The sequence below is a fragment of the Rattus norvegicus genome, chromosome 16, assembly GCF_021556685.1.
Source record: "Rattus norvegicus strain SHRSP/BbbUtx chromosome 16, alternate assembly SHRSP_T2T, whole genome shotgun sequence".
NCBI classification, from domain to species: domain Eukaryota; kingdom Metazoa; phylum Chordata; class Mammalia; order Rodentia; family Muridae; genus Rattus; species Rattus norvegicus.
In genome coordinates this window covers 44,805,829-44,824,005 of record NC_141549.1, presented here as the reverse complement: position 1 = coordinate 44,824,005, position 18,177 = coordinate 44,805,829, and the positions used below count along the sequence as shown (strand labels likewise).

Sequence of the window (18,177 nt, the reverse complement as noted above, 5' to 3'; positions counted from 1 at the left end):
TGTATGCTTGTTTATTTTGAGAGAAACACAGGCAAGACAGTCTTCCTTTATACTCTACTAAAGCTTGACACAGCTTTGACAGACAGTGTTTATTTTCTTCCTGTACCTTTTGTGAAGTATTGAGACTCTAGTTGTGTTCTGTCACTCAATAGGTTGAGCACGATTGCTAATTTATTGCCAGACTGCAACATTGTGATTTGCATTCCAAATCAGAGTGCGGATTCCCATTGTATCCTGTTGTTCCTTATCCAGAATCCTTTCGTTCTTTTTGTCGCCCCCATTCTCCAATAATCACCCTTAACATTTTTCTCTTCACAAAATTCCCATTTGGAATCAGCTACGCCGATAGATCCTTTTTTTTTTTTTCTCCTCTTTACCTGTAAAAGTCCTATGTCACTAAAAAAAATTAAATACTTATTAAAACAAACGATTTATACTTATTTCTTTGATAGCCATGTTTTTATTTCTCCTTGATTTGGAAAGATGTGAATGTGAGGGTCCTATCTTAATAATAACCTTTAACAGACCAGCCTCGAGATAGTCTAATTGCATCCCTTCTTGGCACCTTTAAATCAAATTAACTAGACACTTCGTGAGGAGGTAAAAGGAAAGGGCATTTTTGTAATGAATCTGACTGGGTGAGCAGAAACTACTGCAGCAGAAAGACAGGATGAGAATCTGGGCTTTCCCACTGTGGTAGCAATGGGGGGAATTATGGGTTGGTGGTCCGCTTCATGCTAGGAGGACACCCCTCCATCTGTTCACAGTTCAGCCTGCTTCCAGTTTAAAGCCGAGATTTCAACACAAACCTCAATTTCTTTCCCCCATTTTAAATGCAAAGCGAGGCTTGTGAATCACAGTGCCTCTGCTCCTAGCATCCAGACCCCTTTCCACTCCCCCTCCCAAAATTATCCGGCTGTTTGTTTGAGTACCTGCTTACTGTGGCACACAATAGGCAGCTTTGAGAAGAAAAATTGATAATCTTCACGGAAGAGTAATTTGAATGAAATTACACTTGACAGCCAGCCTCTAAGCAAACAAGAGGCGCGAGGGAGCTTCAGCTAAGCTCCAAGGACTTGCCCAAGCCACTGCTGCTGGAGCTGCCCAGGGAAAAAAAGCACTCGCTTTTTTTAACATCTAATTGAGCTTTTGACTAATTCCGTGCACCAGATTCTCCTGAAGAAAGGTAGCCATGGAAGAGAATATGGAAGAAGGACAGACACAAAAAGGTACTGTGCTTTAAAAAGGGTTTATTTGTAATGAAGTGATCATTTTGTGCTTTCGTTGTTTGTTTTAAACACTTGCCAGAGAGACTAATGAATCTTTTTCTCTTGAAAGGCATTTCCCCCTTCCTTTTTCCTCTGCTCCTCATTTGCTGTATTGCCAGTTACGATCCTTATCGTTTGAGCATCTTCTAGATATAAGTATCTAAACGCATATTCAGATATTGATGATAAGGACAGTGCAGTGGGGTGAAGTAGTCTTTAGTCCAGTCTTTGTTAAACTTCATTTATTTCACGTTTTCATGGTTGTCAAGCTGAGCTCTGAGATTCCAGATTTCAGACACAAACACAATTGGTGCACAAGTTGCAGTTAAAAATTTGATGATGTAATCATTATCAATACCTTTGCACAGCCATCTGATAGAACAAAGAACAACAGCATTTAGTATCATTTGGTTTGTACTCATTTAATTTATTTATTTTCATGGGTGCAGTGTTGTTTTAATTAATAAGGAGCAAAAATTCACAGATTTTGAGGTTTATTTAATGACATTAGTTTTTTCTTTCTTTCAACTTACAGTTGATTATAAATATTTAATCTTTGTTAAATTTCAGATTCATTTTTAAAGCTTTATAGTTATTATCTGGCTATATGTGATAATTTTTTTAAATTAACAATGGAAAATGTTGCCAATTTCAAATGATTCAAACAGCTTTAGAATTTTTTTTTTAAATACATCAAGTGAGGCTTCAGAGGAAATGTGTTTCACCCCAGTAGAGGCAGTGTTTGCTCTCATGTCTGTGCACAGGCTTATGTAATACTAGAGAAAACACTCTTGTTTTCTTAAGATTAAAAGAGTCATACTACATAATACACATAAAGAAAGTAGTTTACAAGAATTGCTAGAGAAATACATTTTCAAGGATGGTTTTAAATGTATATAAATGTGTTCTTGTTTTAAAACTGCATTTTAAATGATGTCACTTGTAGTTTGGAGGTTCAGTGCATGATTTCTCATATGTTAAAATGTTCAGGTATGCTTGTCCTCTTTTCTAAGTAGCCCCCCCGACACACCTACACACACACACACACACACACACACACACACACACACACACACACACAAACCCACACACCCATTGGGGTATAATGATGTACACAGATCCACCTGTATTCAGAGGCTAAGTTTGTAAATGTTTTCTATATGCAATAAAGATAACAGATAAGCTAACGATCTTCATTGTTAATGATGTTTGAAGAGAAACATAAAAATCAGCATGACTCTAATACTAAAAATAACAACAGCATTTATCATTGAAAAAATAACAAGGGTTCATTGGAGATTTTAAAGGGTAAATTTCCTTACCAACTCCTGTCTATACTACATAAACATTTCAGTGGACTGCCTTATTTTCTAAATAAATCTCTTACTCTCACATCTTTTTTATTGTACAAATCATATATGCTTCTTTAGGAAGAAGACAGTAGTTCAATCATTTTAAGTAGACAAGTGACACTCATTACACTAAAGAAAATCTTAAATTAAGGATCATGGTAACAGGTTGAATGTTTCTCAGCAAGCTATGGTAGAGACAGGAACAAGAGAAATGATGTAATGATGTTAGGATCTTTCCCCCCTTCAGGCAGTATTAGAAATCGTTCATAGAAGGGAGGCAGCAGAATATTGACAGGATGATCTGTCAGAGTGCATGTCTCATTTTTAATATATGCACATATAAACCAGCAATAGTCAGGGAAAGCAATGCTAGATTAAAAATATCTATATGGTGCACTCTAAGTACATGATGGTTCTAAGTAAAATATCTGTGGATCGGCCTGTTTACTTAATTGAGGAAAGGATTTAATTCTCTTCACTCCTGCGTAGCCTTCTCCCCACCCCAACTATACCCATGACACCTTTTAACATGTTGGATGTTGTCAAATTACATTTGAACAGTAATAGAGAAGAAACAGTGTGAATTTTGTATTGATTGCTGTTAGAAGAACTATGTGATAAGCAGATTAAATCATTGGAAATGATTTAAGAGTTTAGGTGGAGAGATTTAATCATTCATCTCCTGGAAAGGGAAGCAGCATTTTATATTCCCTCTGCTTTTATTTTTATAAATCACATAGGGTTTTCAATACAGATTCTGTTACCAGAGTTCTCTTTCAATTGGAAGACATTTTCCAGCCTTCTATTAATTTAATGTCTTTTATTGTATTTAATGTTATTGCTTCTTGACCAGTCTGTTTAAACCAAAGTCCACCAGATTTTATTAAATACATAAGTATTACACCAAATGAACACTTGAATTCAATTGTGGAGTGTGCTAACAGGTTAAATGCTCTGAGTGAGCCTTACCAGATGCAGATACCAAGAGAAGTGATGTCATTGTTTGTTATCCATTTTTCCACCAGTAACTTTGAAAAATCATTCTCTCTCAGGGGAGGATGAAGCAACTGTTTTTTTCCTTGCTGTAATTCTAAGGATTTAAATTTGTATCAGCATTTACCCACACAACCTTTTAAATTCCACTAGAATGTAAAATTAAATCCAGTACTTTAATGAACTATACCAGAGAAGGATCTTTAGTTGTTGGTTAAGGACTTATAAGGGTCCCCGTAAGAAACGTGTTTTTCTTTGTATTTATATGCTCTTCCTCATGTTGCCTGTAAAAGGCAAGCAGGAAAAGTGATCATGTTTATCCTGATACATATTAAGATCAGTAGGGTGAATAATTAAGAGTCTGGGGGAGTTAAGCAGACATTGTCTTCAGCCAATCCGTGCTTTGATTCAGTTATAAAATGGAAGCCATTTAATCTGTTGCACACTCCTTTTCTTTGGACTTCACCAACAATATGTCATTGCACTGATGGGTTTCTAACATTTTCAAAAAAATGTCACTTTTGTAAGATCTGCTAAGTAAAACCAATTCTTTAAAACATGTGTTCAACCCGAGCAGCAGTATTCTGACATTCAATAGGAAACATAAAAGGAGACTATTTTGAACTTGGCTTTTCAGGATAGCCATAATAAACCTAATATAATTGCTATGGAAGGTGGCCATGTCATGGCATCAAAGTCTCTGATTTAAAGAGAGTTTGAGCAAAGGTTATATAATTTTTTTTTAATCTGGCAGAGACTTGATGCCTCAGGGTGGAATATCCAGGGGTCTTATGCTTTCAGAAGAGAAAGAGGGAGGAAGGGGGAGGTGGAGTGGCTTTGTAAGGAGGGAACCTGGAGGGAAGCAGCCTTTGGGATGTAAATTAATGAATAAATATTAAAAAACAAAACCCCATTAAGGCAAAAGATTTGACATTACAGAAGCCAGTTGTGTCTGGTGAACAAAATGAGTTAGTATATGGATTTGATATATTTCAGTAGAATAAATACTTGTATCAGAGTAAACATAAAAGTATTTATTGAAAACATTTTGTATTCCCAGTACTGAAGTTTATTGGTATGCAAGACAATTGTTTTGATTCATCTGGAGAAAAATAAATAAAAGATGCAATAATGTCTTCCTTACTTATGATTATGTTTAAAATATGATCAACTATAGTCTGGTGTAAGTACATATGTTAAGTAACTGCTGTGTTCTGAAAATGTTGAATGAGAACTTTTACAAATAAATATCATTTAGGTTTTAGTTTTTCTACTGTGCTGGGAGTTCTGGGAAGAACGTCTATGTTATCTCAATTCATTCTGCTTACTATTTGAGTCTCTCTTTTTACAGTGTATCCATGCTGAATATCACCCTGCCAGTAGTCATCATCTTCATTTCCAGACTAGCTATGGGATAGTGAATATTGGTCATTACAATACAGAGTGTATACAAGTACCCCTTATTTTGCTTAATAATCTCGAAGGTCAAAAGCCATAATGTTAGCAATTTAGACAAGCCAAAGAAATCTCCTAAGGGCATTTTGAAAGTGAAAGGTGAGAACTCTTCTTTTGCTGTTTCTAAGATGATAAGGCAGGGTCATCCGAACAGGAAATCTGTACTAGTTTTGCTGTCAGCTGTCATACTAGTTTCCCACTAGCTGTTTATGGTGAATGTTAAGTTCGCAGTCCTTTATTCCATTCCATCTCATTACATAGGCTTCATATCACTTCACATTACCACACAGATAGGGGTGACTAAAGTGCACTAAGCTATTCAGAGAGTAATATACACAGAGAAACACTGAGTTGACACTTTTATTGCAGTGCATCAATTAGTTTACTATATTATTAGTTTTATGATTTTATTATTAGTTATTACTTGCTTACTGTTATTTTATTTACTCATTATTATTTTTTAAATAAAAACCTCAAACCTACCCATGGCGTTAGATGTCTAGTGATCTTAGAATGTGTACACTGTGAATAAGAGGAACTACGGGGTTTGGGAGATGGTGAGAACATATGCAATTTAAGTGGTTTAAGGGCCAGAGTTTGAGTTCTTTGCATCCACATACTGAGGTATTCTGAGGAAGAGAGAGACAGATCCAGAACCTCCCCTGAAGCACTGAACTTCAAGTTCATCTTAAGTCTATCTAAAATGAATAGAGAGAGGCAAAGCAAGACATCTGAAAGCACCTCTGCTTTCTATGGACAAGTGCATCTTCCAAACAGTTGCATACACATGCACATACAACACACACACACACACACACACACACACACACACACACACACACACACACACACATCAGCTTCCCCCCCCCCACATAATTAAGAAAGGATACTGAACTTTTATCTGTAGCATGCAATTCTGTAAGACAAATTTTCTCAATTCCTAATAGGAAAATATATAAGTAGTTTAAAAGGTTCTAATTATTAGTGAATTAGGGGGTACATGTAAACAAATAAATGAATGATTCTTACCTTTTAAACAATTTCAGTTCAGACTTTCCTGAATTATGAGGGCTTTACAGAGGAAGTCTCTTTAAACACATACATACACACAAATATATAAAAATAGCTTTTGAAAAGGTTTACTTTTTAATTGGAAGATTGTTTTTCAACATTCTTTTTTAAATTATTGGATATTTTTAATTTATATTTCAAATGTTATTCCCTTTCCTGGTTTCCTGGCCAAAAGCCCCCTAGCCTATCCTCTTCTCCTTCTTCTATAAGGGTGTTCCCCCTCCCAAGGACCCCCCTTCTCTCCTCCCAGCCCTAACATTTCCATACACTGGGGGGGGGGTCCAGCCTTGGCAGGACCAAGATCTTCTCCTCCCATTGGTGCTCAACAAGGCCATCCTCTGCTACATATGCAGCTGGAGCCATGGGTCTGTCCAGGTGTACTCTTTGGGTAGTGGTTTAGTCCCTGGGAGCTCTGGTTGGTTGGTATTGTTGTTCTTATAGGGTTGCAAGCCCCTTCAACTCCTTCAATCCTTTCCAACAGGGACCCAATCTCAGTTCAATGGTGTGCTGCCGTCATTTGCCTGTGTATTTAACATGCTCTGGCTGAGCCTCTCAAGAGACAGCTGTATCAGGCTTCTGTCAGCATGCACTTCTTGGCTTCATCAATATTTTCTAGCTTTGGTGGCTGTATATGGCCTGTATCCCTAGGTGCTACAAACTTTGTCTCCATATCTTTTCCTATGAATATTTTGTTACCCCTTTTTAAGGAAGCCTGAAACATCTGCACTGTAGTCGTCCTTTTTAGCTTCATGTGATCTACAGATTCTATCTTGGGTAATTTGAGCTTTGGGGCTAATATCCACTTATTAGCCCCATGTGTGCTTTTTTGTGATTGGGTTACCTCACTCAGGATGATATTTTCTAGTTCCATTCGTGGTTGGGGATTTAGCTCAGTGGTAGAGCACTTACCTAGCAAGTGCAAGGCTCTTGGCTAGGTCCTCAGCTCGAAAAAAAAATCTAGTTCCATCCATTTACCTATGGGTTGGCATGATTAATATAGTAAAAATGGCCATTTTACCAAAAGCAATCTACAGATTCAATGTAATCCCCATCAAAATTCCAACTCAATTCTTCATAGAGTTAGAAAGAGCAATTTGCAAATTCATTTGGAATAACAAAAAACCCAGGATAGTGAAAACTATCCTAAACAATAAAAGAACTTCTGGGGAATCACCATCCCTGACCTCAAGCAGTATAATAGAGCAAATAGTGATTAAAAACCATTTGGTATTGGTACAGATACAAGCAGATAGATCAATAGATTCAATAGAATTGAAGACCCAAAATTAACCCACACACCCATGGTGACTTGATCTTTGACAAAGGAGCTAAAACCATCCAGTGGAAAAAAGACAGCATTTTTAACAAATGGTGCTGGTTCACCTGAAGTTCAGCATGTAGAAGAATGTATATCTACTCATTTTTATTGCCCTTTACAAAGTTTTTCAACATTCTTGATGGTAAGATATTTAAAAAGGAAGGCAAGTTTAGCTTTATCACACTAGAGAATGTTAGAGAACATAATTGCCTAGTAATTCCAGAAACAGACATTAGCCTAAGGATTTAACATAAATTTAATGTATTGGCTCCTCACGGTAACCTTAATTGGTACTTACACTGAGGAAACTAAAAATCAAGTGGGTTAATTAAATAAATCCAACTCACACAGTCTCCAGTAATAGTAAAGTTGGGTTCAGTACAATTACCTTTGAGACCAGGTTTGAACTTTTAAACATGCTGTGATTTGCACAAAGTATCACTAATTGGCTCTCTGCCACATGCCCTATGTAGTGACTGTTTCAGTCACATATGCTTATCAGATGCATCAACCATGTTCTGTAACTTATGACAACATTTCGTAGTCTTCAATATTGGAGTTTGACCACTTACAAATATACTTCAAAAGGACAAGAAATTGTTTTACATGGACCATCCACCCACTGTGTAAAAATTACAATTATTGTCTTAAAATATAAACTGAGTTAATTTAATTCACATTCACACTTTAATAAAATGGTATTTCTTGGTTCATCTCTTCATTTCTTTGCGTAGTTTCATAATAGTTGTTTATCTCCTAGCAAATTGCAGTCAATCATTAATTAAAAGTCTTTTTTTTCTGTAAAAAGTTTGTGAAGAATATATTTAGTATAAGTTTCTGAGTGGTAGTTAACTAAATAGATGTATTCCTAATAGATGCTAATATTTTAAAATAACACTGCTTTTTAGCATTATTTGATGTTTCGAATGATTTTCTGCCTACCTCTTTATTTTCATGACTTGAATAGTAAATTAACAAACATTATAAGATAACAGTGCTAACCAATAAATATTGATGGTCCAAAACTTTTATGAGTATCCCAAAGAATTAGAATAGATTATAGAATAGATAAATATGTCCATTACATTAGAATTGTTAATATGCCAAGATATTTACTAACTGTAAAGTGACAAACCATCAGCAAAGAATTTTTAGTTATTAATGATGTTGGATTTAATTGCCTCATTTTCTTTTTCAATGTTGACTACTTGCAGACTTGTGAAAAAGGAATTGTTTTGGTTTAACTAGTAGATAATCTTCATTTCAACAAATACTTTCACAAATCATTTCTTCAGCTGACTTGTAACTGACGTATTTCATTGACAAAGCTATGAAGAACTTTTATGAAGAACATAAAAGTCTGTCCTGTATTTTGATACCCTTGTATTTATAAGTTTAATGGGTCCAACTTAGAAAGTCATTTGTCTAGAGATTATTTTTATCCTTTTCTTTCACTAAATGGCACCCTACAAAAGTGGTTATGGGAAAATTTAGTGTAATATTAATTCAATAGTCATTTCCAGAGGCTGTGCAAGTATAGTTATGATACTTGTTCTCATTTAGATAATACTTTTCTAAAACAATTTTTATCCTCTTGAATTTTACTACTTCGGTTACTAATTATGACCGTTATACTATATTACATTTTATCTCTGAACACTAAGGTTTCACTGACAGGTTTTCAATCTCTGATTAGGGGCATGAGTCCAGAGATTTTATAAATGTATAGCTAGTTCAGTAAAAGAAGTGCCTATGTGAAAGGTATTAATATTACCTCATTGTCTATTTAAAGTAGGGCTTATGCTGAAGTATTTAAGTAGCTATATAATTGAGTGTGGAAGACTGAGAAAACTAAAGTGATATGGCTTAGAAATTAACTTTCCCTTCACTTACCAGAAGTTGATAACTCATAGTGGATTCCTAATATCAAGAACATAACATCTAGTATGTCAGTTTTGGTCTCCCCTCGTCTACATCCCTTCCTTATAGCCAGTCACAGCACATAGACACCCCTCCCAGTTTGTAAATACCAACAGATTTTTTTTATTATTCATAGAAAGCAGAATTCCCAGATCATTTTAAAAGATCATTTCCAACAGCATCCATCATAACAGTTTCACAGGTATTAATTTGTGACACTATAAAATCAATGCTTTCCTGAGTGCCCTCAAGTTCAGCTGTGAATTTTGTCCTGGATATTCTTTTTTATTTTCTTTTCTTTACTAACTTGAGTATTTCTTATTTACATTTTGATTGTTATTCCATTTCTCGGTTTCCGGGCCAACATCCCCCTAACCCCTCCCCCTCCCCTTCAGTATTGGTGTTCCCCTCCCCCCATTACTACCCTCCCCCCAACAATCACTTTCACTGGGGGTTCAGTCTTAGCAGGACCAAGGGCTTCCCCTTCCACTGGTACTCTTACTAGGCTATTCATTGCTACCTATGAGGTTGGAGCCCAGGGTCAGTCCATGTATAGTATGTATAGTCTTTGGGTAGTGGCTTAGTCCCTGGGGCTCTGGTTGCTTAGCATTGTTATTCATATGGGATCTTGAGCCCCTTCAAACTCTTCCAGTCCTTTCTCTGATTTCTTCAATGAGGGTCCCATTCTCAGTTCAGTGGTTTGCTGTATTCTGGCTGTGTCTCTCAGGAGAGATCCACATCCGGTTCCTGTCGGCCTGCACTTCTTTGCTTCATCCATCTTGTCTAATTCCGTGGCTGTATATGTATGGGCCACATGTGGGGCAGGCTCTGAATCGGTGTTCTTCTGCCTCTGTTTTAAACTTTGCCTCCCTATTCCCTGCCAAGGGTATTCTTGTTTCCCTTTTAAGAAAGAGTGAAGCATTAGCATTTTGGTCATCTGTGTTGAGTTTCATGTGTTCTGTACATGTAGGGTAATTTAAACATTTGGGCTAATATCCACTTATCAAAGAGTGCATACCATGTGTGTTTTTCTGTGATTGGGTTACCTCACTCAGGATGATATTTTCCAGTTCCATCCATTTGCCTATGAATTTCATAAAGTCATTGTTTTTGATAGCTGAGTAATATTCCATTGTGTAGATGTACCACATTTTCTGTATCCATTCCTCTGTTGAAGGGCATCTGGGTTCTTTCCAGCTTCTGGCTGGTATAACTAAGGCTGCTATGAACATAGTGGAGCATGTGTCTTTGTTATATGTTGGGGCATATTTTGGGTGTATGCCCAAGAGAGGTATAGCTGGGTCCTCAGGTAGTTCAATGTCCAATTTTCTGAGGAACCTCCAGACTGATTTCCAGAATGGTTGTACCAGTCTGCAATCCCACCAACAATGGAGGAGTGTTCCTCTTTCTCCACATCCTCACCAGCATTTGCTGTCACCTGACTTTTTGATCTTAGCCATTCTCACTGGTGTGAGGTGAAATCTCAGGGTTGTTTTGATTTGCATTTCCCTTATGACTAAAGATGTTGAACATTTCTTTAGGTGTTTCTCGGCCATTCGGCATTCCTCAGCTGTGAATTCTTTGTTTAGCTCTGAATTCCATTTTTTAATAGGGTTATTTGTCTCCCTGCAGTCTAACTTCTTGAGTTCTTTGTATATTAAGCCATCTGTTGCAGGATTGATAAAGATCTTTTCCCAATCTGTTGGTTGTCGTTTTGTCCTAACAACAGTGTCCTTTGCCTTACATAAGCTTTGCAGTTTTATGAGATCCCATTTGTCGATTCTTGATCTTAGAGCATAAGCCATTGGTGTTTTGTTCAGGAAATTTTCTCCAGTGCCCATGTGTTCGAGATGCTTCCCCACTTTTTCTTCTATTAGTTTGAGTGTATCTGGTTGATGTGGAGGTCCTTGATTCACTTGGACTTAAGCTTTGTACAGGGTGATAAGCATGGATTGAATCATAAAACTTCCCTAACCTAAAGAAAGAGATGTCCTGGATATTCTTAACCTGATCCAAGTTCTTTTCTTTTCTTGTATAAAAACAAAACAGACAGATAATAACTGTTTTTTTAAAATTATGAATGGGCATATTAACTTTTATCTCAGAAGAAATCAATTCATTATTGGGACCATTTATGGATTCACTAAGGAGTTAATTTATAATACAAACAAATATGAGAGCAGAAAAAAGAGAGGGTGGTTTAAAATGTTGGGCATTCCTCTAGATAAAAAATATTGCAGAATATTAAAACATTAGATGCTGTCATAACCAGATTATGTTCCACAACACATATAAGATATGGTGAACTTTTAGAATGTTTACTTTCACAAAATAGAGGGCTGTGGTTCGTTCTGTTCATGGGAAGGCTATTACAGAAATAATCACTCACATAGTTATCTGTTTTATAAGATGCACTCTTTTTCTTCATTTTAAAAATTGGTTTTCTAATACTGTTTTTATTATGTCTTGTTTTCTTGCATCAATTTTAATCATGAACAATTAGAACTATTGAAGTTTTTGCACATAAAAATTTACTAACCAGATGTAATATTCACATCTTTGTTCCTGTCATTATAACACATTGTGACTACTTTTAAGATAGCTAAGCAGTTCTCCTAGAGGCAGAAAGCAAGAGCTGAAAGATAAATCACTTTTTGAAATGTCTTATCAGCAATTCTGTAAACTGTCAACATTTAATAAAGCATGCCTCATTTTTTATCCTTTTATGTATAAATGTTATTTCCTGTCTGCTTTTTCAAAGCACAAGCTTCTTAAAGGTAAAAATTATATTTCTTTATGAACCAACTAGAAAAGTAAATCCCTTAATATCTGGTGATAAAATAATTGATAATAGGGGACAGAGATGGAGGAGAACATGGAGGAAGGAAGAGAAGATGACGAAGGTAATGTCAACCATCCAAGAGAAAGATGATAGAACACATATCCTAGAGATATGTGAACGCAGCTGAGAATGTAAAAGAATGTTACCTTGACTTTATCTTATGCCATTAGATTTGAACTAAAATAATTTTTTATTCTTCAACCTGATAATGTTCAGCAGTTTGATAGCAGCTTTCAGCAGACTGAATAGACTTTTCCTTCTTTTTCTTTTAATAAAGTGCCCACATATTTTTAGCATCCCAAGTCTAGCAATTAAGTGAAACATATTGAACTGTCAAGTTCTTCAGAGAGTTACAAAATTTGGAAAGTTAGATCTTATAACATTTTGTATGATGTTCTTTAAGAAATAACAGGATAACAATTTGAATATTTTCTTTGTTATTATTCATTACTGTGTTGAAAAATTGTATAAATACCACTTTGAAATTACCTAGGAAGATTAAGAGTTTTTTTTTTTAATTTAACTTTATTTAGTTGTTTTTTACATTCCAGAATTTATCCCCGTCCAGGTTTACCCTCTGACTGTTCCATATCCCATACTTCCCCCACCCTCCTGTCTCCACAAGGATATCCTCACCCCTAGCCCACCAGATCTCCCCACTCCCTGGGGCTTCCAGTCTCTTGAGGATTAGGTGCATCTTCTTGGACTGAGTCCAGACCTGGCAGTCTTCTTCTGTATATGTGTTGGGGGACTCATATCAGCTGGTGTGTGCTGCCTGGTTGGTGGGTCAGTGTCTGAGAGATCTCAGGGATCCAGTTATATTTCAGCAATTAAGAGCACTGACTGCCCTTCCAGAAGTTCTGAGTTCAATTCCCAACCATCTGTGGCTCACAACCATCTGTAATGAGATATGATGCCCTCTTCTGATGTGTCTGAAGATAGCTACAGTGTGCTCATATAAATAAAATAAGTAAAATCTTTTAAAAAAAAAGATTGAGTCTCATCAAATATTTCTAATGAACCAATTTGTTGGTCAGTAATTTCAAGAATAATAGCATGTCAAAAACATCCTTATTTATATACATGATTTCAATTTTAATGTCTGTCTTTTTATATCTCCAATTTTGGTTAATTAATAAATCGATATCTAATTACAAATATATAAATTTAGAACTTGTGACAGTACTGCTATATAAAGTTGAAAATGGAACCTCGAAAAGTCAAAATAACTTCATAATTTAGATGCTAGTTATAGAGTAAAGTAAGGAAAGATAATTTTGGAAGATGTTTATTCATATAAAATACTAGATAAAAGTGAAATCTTCAAAGAGGTAATAAATACCTATCACAGGCCTTTGTGCCTACCACAAATGGGTCATGTGTGCTATTAATATGTGTCTGTGTATCTCTTTCATAGCAATATTTAGTAATATCTATATTGAAACTGATTTATTTTATATGATTATTTAAAATAATTTTCATGGGAAAGTACATAAAAGCTTATATCCTTTTTAATCTTTTATCATCAGTAAAAGATTTGGTCTTAACTTTGGTACTTTACTTTCTTTCAAATTCTACAGTTATGAGAACACCATTCCAACTTAGGCCTGCTGAGATACTTTGAGCCAACTAATTCTCCAAATGTAAATTCAGCAGAGGAGGAAGAAAGTTTTTAAAATGTTAAGATAGAGAATTTATTTATTCACTTAACTCTATCTATAAAAAGCCTCATAACATTGCTCACTGTATTACATCTCTATCAAAGACTGAGCCCCACAATTAGAGTGGCTCAGAATCAAAAGTTAAATTATATTAGCCAAAAGACTAAATTATATTTATATTTTAGTACAGTGTTGGTAATGGTAAGGGTCTAATTAGGAATGCTGACTGAAGTTCACTGGAGTCACTGAGCAAAGTGTATTATGAAAACTACCATGCAGTGCAACAACACAGGAAGAGTTGTTTAAAGAGTATGATTCAGAAATAATGCTGTTACTCAGTGGTAAAAATGAACAGTAAAAAATATAAGAAAGAGGGTATTATTCTTCTATATTTTAATCACTATATATCTGAGCACTGAACTGTATCAGCTGTGTCTTATAACTTCCCTATGTCAAGGATTTACAATTGCCTTCCTTTTGCTTTCATATAAAATGCAACTTTGTACATGCTAGACAAAGTCTGAATACTCCTTCATGTTCTTGGAAGAAAATTCATTTTCTATTTCCCGTGGCAAAGTTTTTTTATGAGGAAACATGTCTATTACAAGGAGAAAATGAGAATTTTTGCATCCATGTTTCTTAGATACATTGACCTGTAATTTTTTTGATGGGTCTTTGCCTGGTTTTAGTTTTAGGATAGTATTGGCTTAGTGAAAGAATTGGGAAAGTTCCTTCATTCTATTTTTTGTAGTAAGTTCAGGAGTCTCAGTATTCGTTCTTTGAAAACCTGGTCAAAGTCTGTACTGCATCTATCTATTCATTGGGCTGGCTTATTTTTAATTAATATGGTCTTAATTACTGCATCTATTTCAATGGATCTTATCGTCTATTTAAGTTACGTATTTCATCTTGATTTAATATTGGTGTGCCAAAAATATCTAGAAATTCATCTTTATTTGTCTTAGTTTTTCCAGTTTGGTGAAACATCAATTAAAAAAAAAATAATGTCCTTATATTCGCTGAATTTCCTCAGTTTCTGTTGTAATGTCTCATTTCTCATCTCTGATTTTTTAATTAGGCTTTTGTTCTATTCTTTTTGTTTATTTGGCTAAAGGTTTTTCAGTCTCGTTAATACTTAAAAATACTGAAGCTTATATTTAATTGATTCTTTATCATCGTCCAGAAAATAAATAAAATATTTACATTTAGCTAGGTGCTGCATTGGCTCAGTTAAATAATTCACTCAAGTTAAAAAAATGAATACGAAGCTGAGAAGAAATGCAAAACTTAGTGGTCTGTGAATATAAGAATTTTTGCCTACCATTCTTCTACAAAAAAATATAAAAAATTGTTTCTTTTTATACTTTTCAATTTGTGAATTTTTCTAAATATACAAGGCTGTTGGCAACATTTTGCTCTAAACATTGTTGAGACCAATATGTATTCCTCTAGGTTTCCCTATTCTATAGCATGTCTTGTGTTGTTTTTTGAAAAGCAATGCTGCATCCTACTTTTTAGCATGTGTTGAGTATACCAATTGTATGTGCACTAGATTCTTTTTATTTCCCTATTGTATATTAATGTCTACTTTTAAATTAAAATTTCATATAATATATTTTAATCCTATTCTTTCTTGCCTAAATTCTTTCAGATCCACCACCACTCCCCACCACTCAACTCTGTTTTTTAAACTGAAGTCCAATTTTCTGCCCAAATATTCCTGGGAGTGGTACATTCCACTAGAGAGCTTGGTTGGCAACCAAAGGTCCCATCCTAAAAAAAAAAAAAAAAAAAAAAAAAAAAACACCCTCAGTAGCTCTTATTTGCCAATATCTCCTCTAAGTGTGGGATGTTATGCCCACCTGTCCTCTCTGTGCTGACATTTGTGTTCTCTTGAACTTAAACAGGCCCTGTACATGTTATCCTAACTGCTGTAAGTACACATATGTAACTTCCCTACCGTGCCTAAAAATCTGTTTGCTTATAATCATTCACCACCATGTTATTACCATCATCATACTCCATTTTCCACAATGATTTCTGAGATGTTGGGAGAGGGAGCTTCTTACATATATGTCCTACTTAGGATGGGACATTTCACAGTCTCTTACTCTTTTCTTCTAAAATATTAATTCTGGATCTCTGTGTTACTTGACATCCAACACAAAATGAAGCATCTCATATGAGGTTTGGGAGATGCAGTAATCTATGGGTAAAATGATAGTTCATTAGGAATTGATTTAATATCATGTCCATTTACCATAATAATGGAAGGATGTTTTCCCATAGGATCTGTAATTTATCTAGTGATAAGGTCATGGTAACTGTCCAAGTAGGGGTTTCAGCTTGTGGAACAGACATTATATCAATCAGCAAGTTGCAGCTCACCTTTGATACTTGTAAACTCTTTTTCTCACTCTTTATCTGCCTGGTTTCGCCCTCAAACATTAGATAGGAGAGAAACAAAGGGGAGAGAGGGATCAAGAAAATCCCTGAATCTGTTTTCTTTCCTTTTGTTTTTCCTTTGGCCATGGCTACTAACAAACCACAAGCAACCTCCCTAAATTACCAGCAACCACCTGACTCACCTCCAGGTTCTAGCATTTATATGTATTCGGAAAAGTTCCCAGAATTCTAAATATCACGACAATCATAAAAACTATCTGCAGCTAGCAAAACCATGCCTTATATTGAGAATGAAGCAAATCATAGTCATCTTTTGAGGACAGTTGGAAGCAGTCCCACATCTCTATACCTGGAATTAAAAGGAAAGTATATTTTTATAACATTTTTTAAAGAAGCTAAAATTCCATAATTTCAAAATTGTCACTATACTAAAATATTTACTTCCATATGGTCTGTGTCGCTGTTACAGCAGTGGTAACAGCCAGGTCAGCTGTCTGCAGTTCCCCTGACTCACAATTGGACAACACTGATTATTGCTTTTCCCCTCTGGTAGCATGACTAGTACCTTCCAGCACTGTAAAATTCAGCAAGGAGGGGTGATGCTTATAGGGCTGTACCATGTTCATTTTCCATGTTCTATTCAGCAATAGGGTATTTTCTGTTTATCCTTTTTGTGTAGTTAGAATAAAAATGTCAAAAACAGAGTATTATTTTATTTAAACAGGGATGTGGAATACTGTTAAGATATTTGAAATAATTATTCTAATTGGAAGATAAATTTAATCAAATGATTTAGTATCACCCTTTGTAACAAATAGGGGTTAGACTTTTTCCAACTTGTTAAAAATGAATAAAAGGAAATGAATAAAGGAATATTAACACACATGTTTTATAATGAATTTTTCTGACTCTGAGATCTATTTACACCTATTAATTTAGTAACTATATTCAGCACTATCATTTCATTAAGTAGGACTCATATTTTAGTTATTAGAATTACTTGTTTTGGGGTGTGTTAGAGGCTAGCTTTCTGATCAATCATCTACACACCTTGAGTTTCTATTTTAGTAGTTATGGGTTAAGGCTTAAAATGTTGCAGTTCTAACATTCTTACAGGTCATGCTGTTGTTGCTATTTGTTGGAACACACTTAGAAACCTGATGATCTAATGGATTAATGATCACTGTTTACAACGTCTGATAAATTTCCAAACTGACAATTTAAATTTGTATTTATGCATAAAGATACTTTCTATAGATTTATTTATTTTATTTATGAGTACACTGTAGCTGTTTTCAGACACACCAAAAGAGGGCATTGGATTCCATTACAGACGGTTGTGAGCTACCATGTGGTTGCTGGGAATTGAATTCAGGACCTCTGGAATGCTCTTAACTGCTGAGCCATCTCTCCAGACTCAAGAAAATATATCATAAAACATAAATTTTGAGAAAAACACATAGTCAGATATTGAAATCATTTAAAATGAAAAGTTAAACATGGTTTGGATAATATCTTAAAATTTTCATTTTGATAACAGGTGTGGTAGTGTATGCCTTTAAGTGGATCTCTATGAGTTCTAGGCCAGACTGGTCTATATTAATAAGTTCCATCCTAGACTGGGCTACATATTAAGACCTCCTGCCAGGGAGACAGAGAGAGAGAGGTAGGAGGAGGGAGAAGGGGGCGAGAGAGAGAGAGAGAGAGAGAGAGAGAGAGAGAGAGAGGTGCAGAGGTAGAGGCAGACAGGGAGGGAAAGAGAGAGGGAAGGAGAGTGGTTTAGAAAAAGCACAAGAAACATGTATAGATGCAGAGAATATACTTGCTCCTGCACACAGAAATTCTGCAAAAACACAGAAGTACAAGTCATAATATATGGGATCTTTAATGC

At 35.3% G+C, this 18,177-nt stretch overlaps 2 protein-coding genes across 4 annotated transcripts in view; one reads left to right on the top strand and one right to left on the bottom strand.

Moving 5' to 3' along the window:
- Window positions 1-18,177, bottom strand: part of Erich1 (glutamate-rich 1) — a gene marked incomplete at its 5' end in the record, with an annotated part of 52,793,804 nt that overhangs the window by 38,840,358 nt on the left and 13,935,269 nt on the right.
- The window catches only part of Gpm6a (glycoprotein m6a), a 330,034-nt gene that overhangs the window by 209,633 nt on the left and 102,224 nt on the right, over window positions 1-18,177 (top strand). For 2 of the 4 annotated variants that reach the window (NM_178105.3, NM_001394534.1), the window contains 1 exon segment: window positions 622-1,229. In NM_178105.3, the coding sequence (NP_835206.1) occupies window positions 1,193-1,229 (37 nt within the window). In that variant the 5' untranslated portion in view covers window positions 622-1,192. 4 annotated transcript variants of the gene reach the window in all.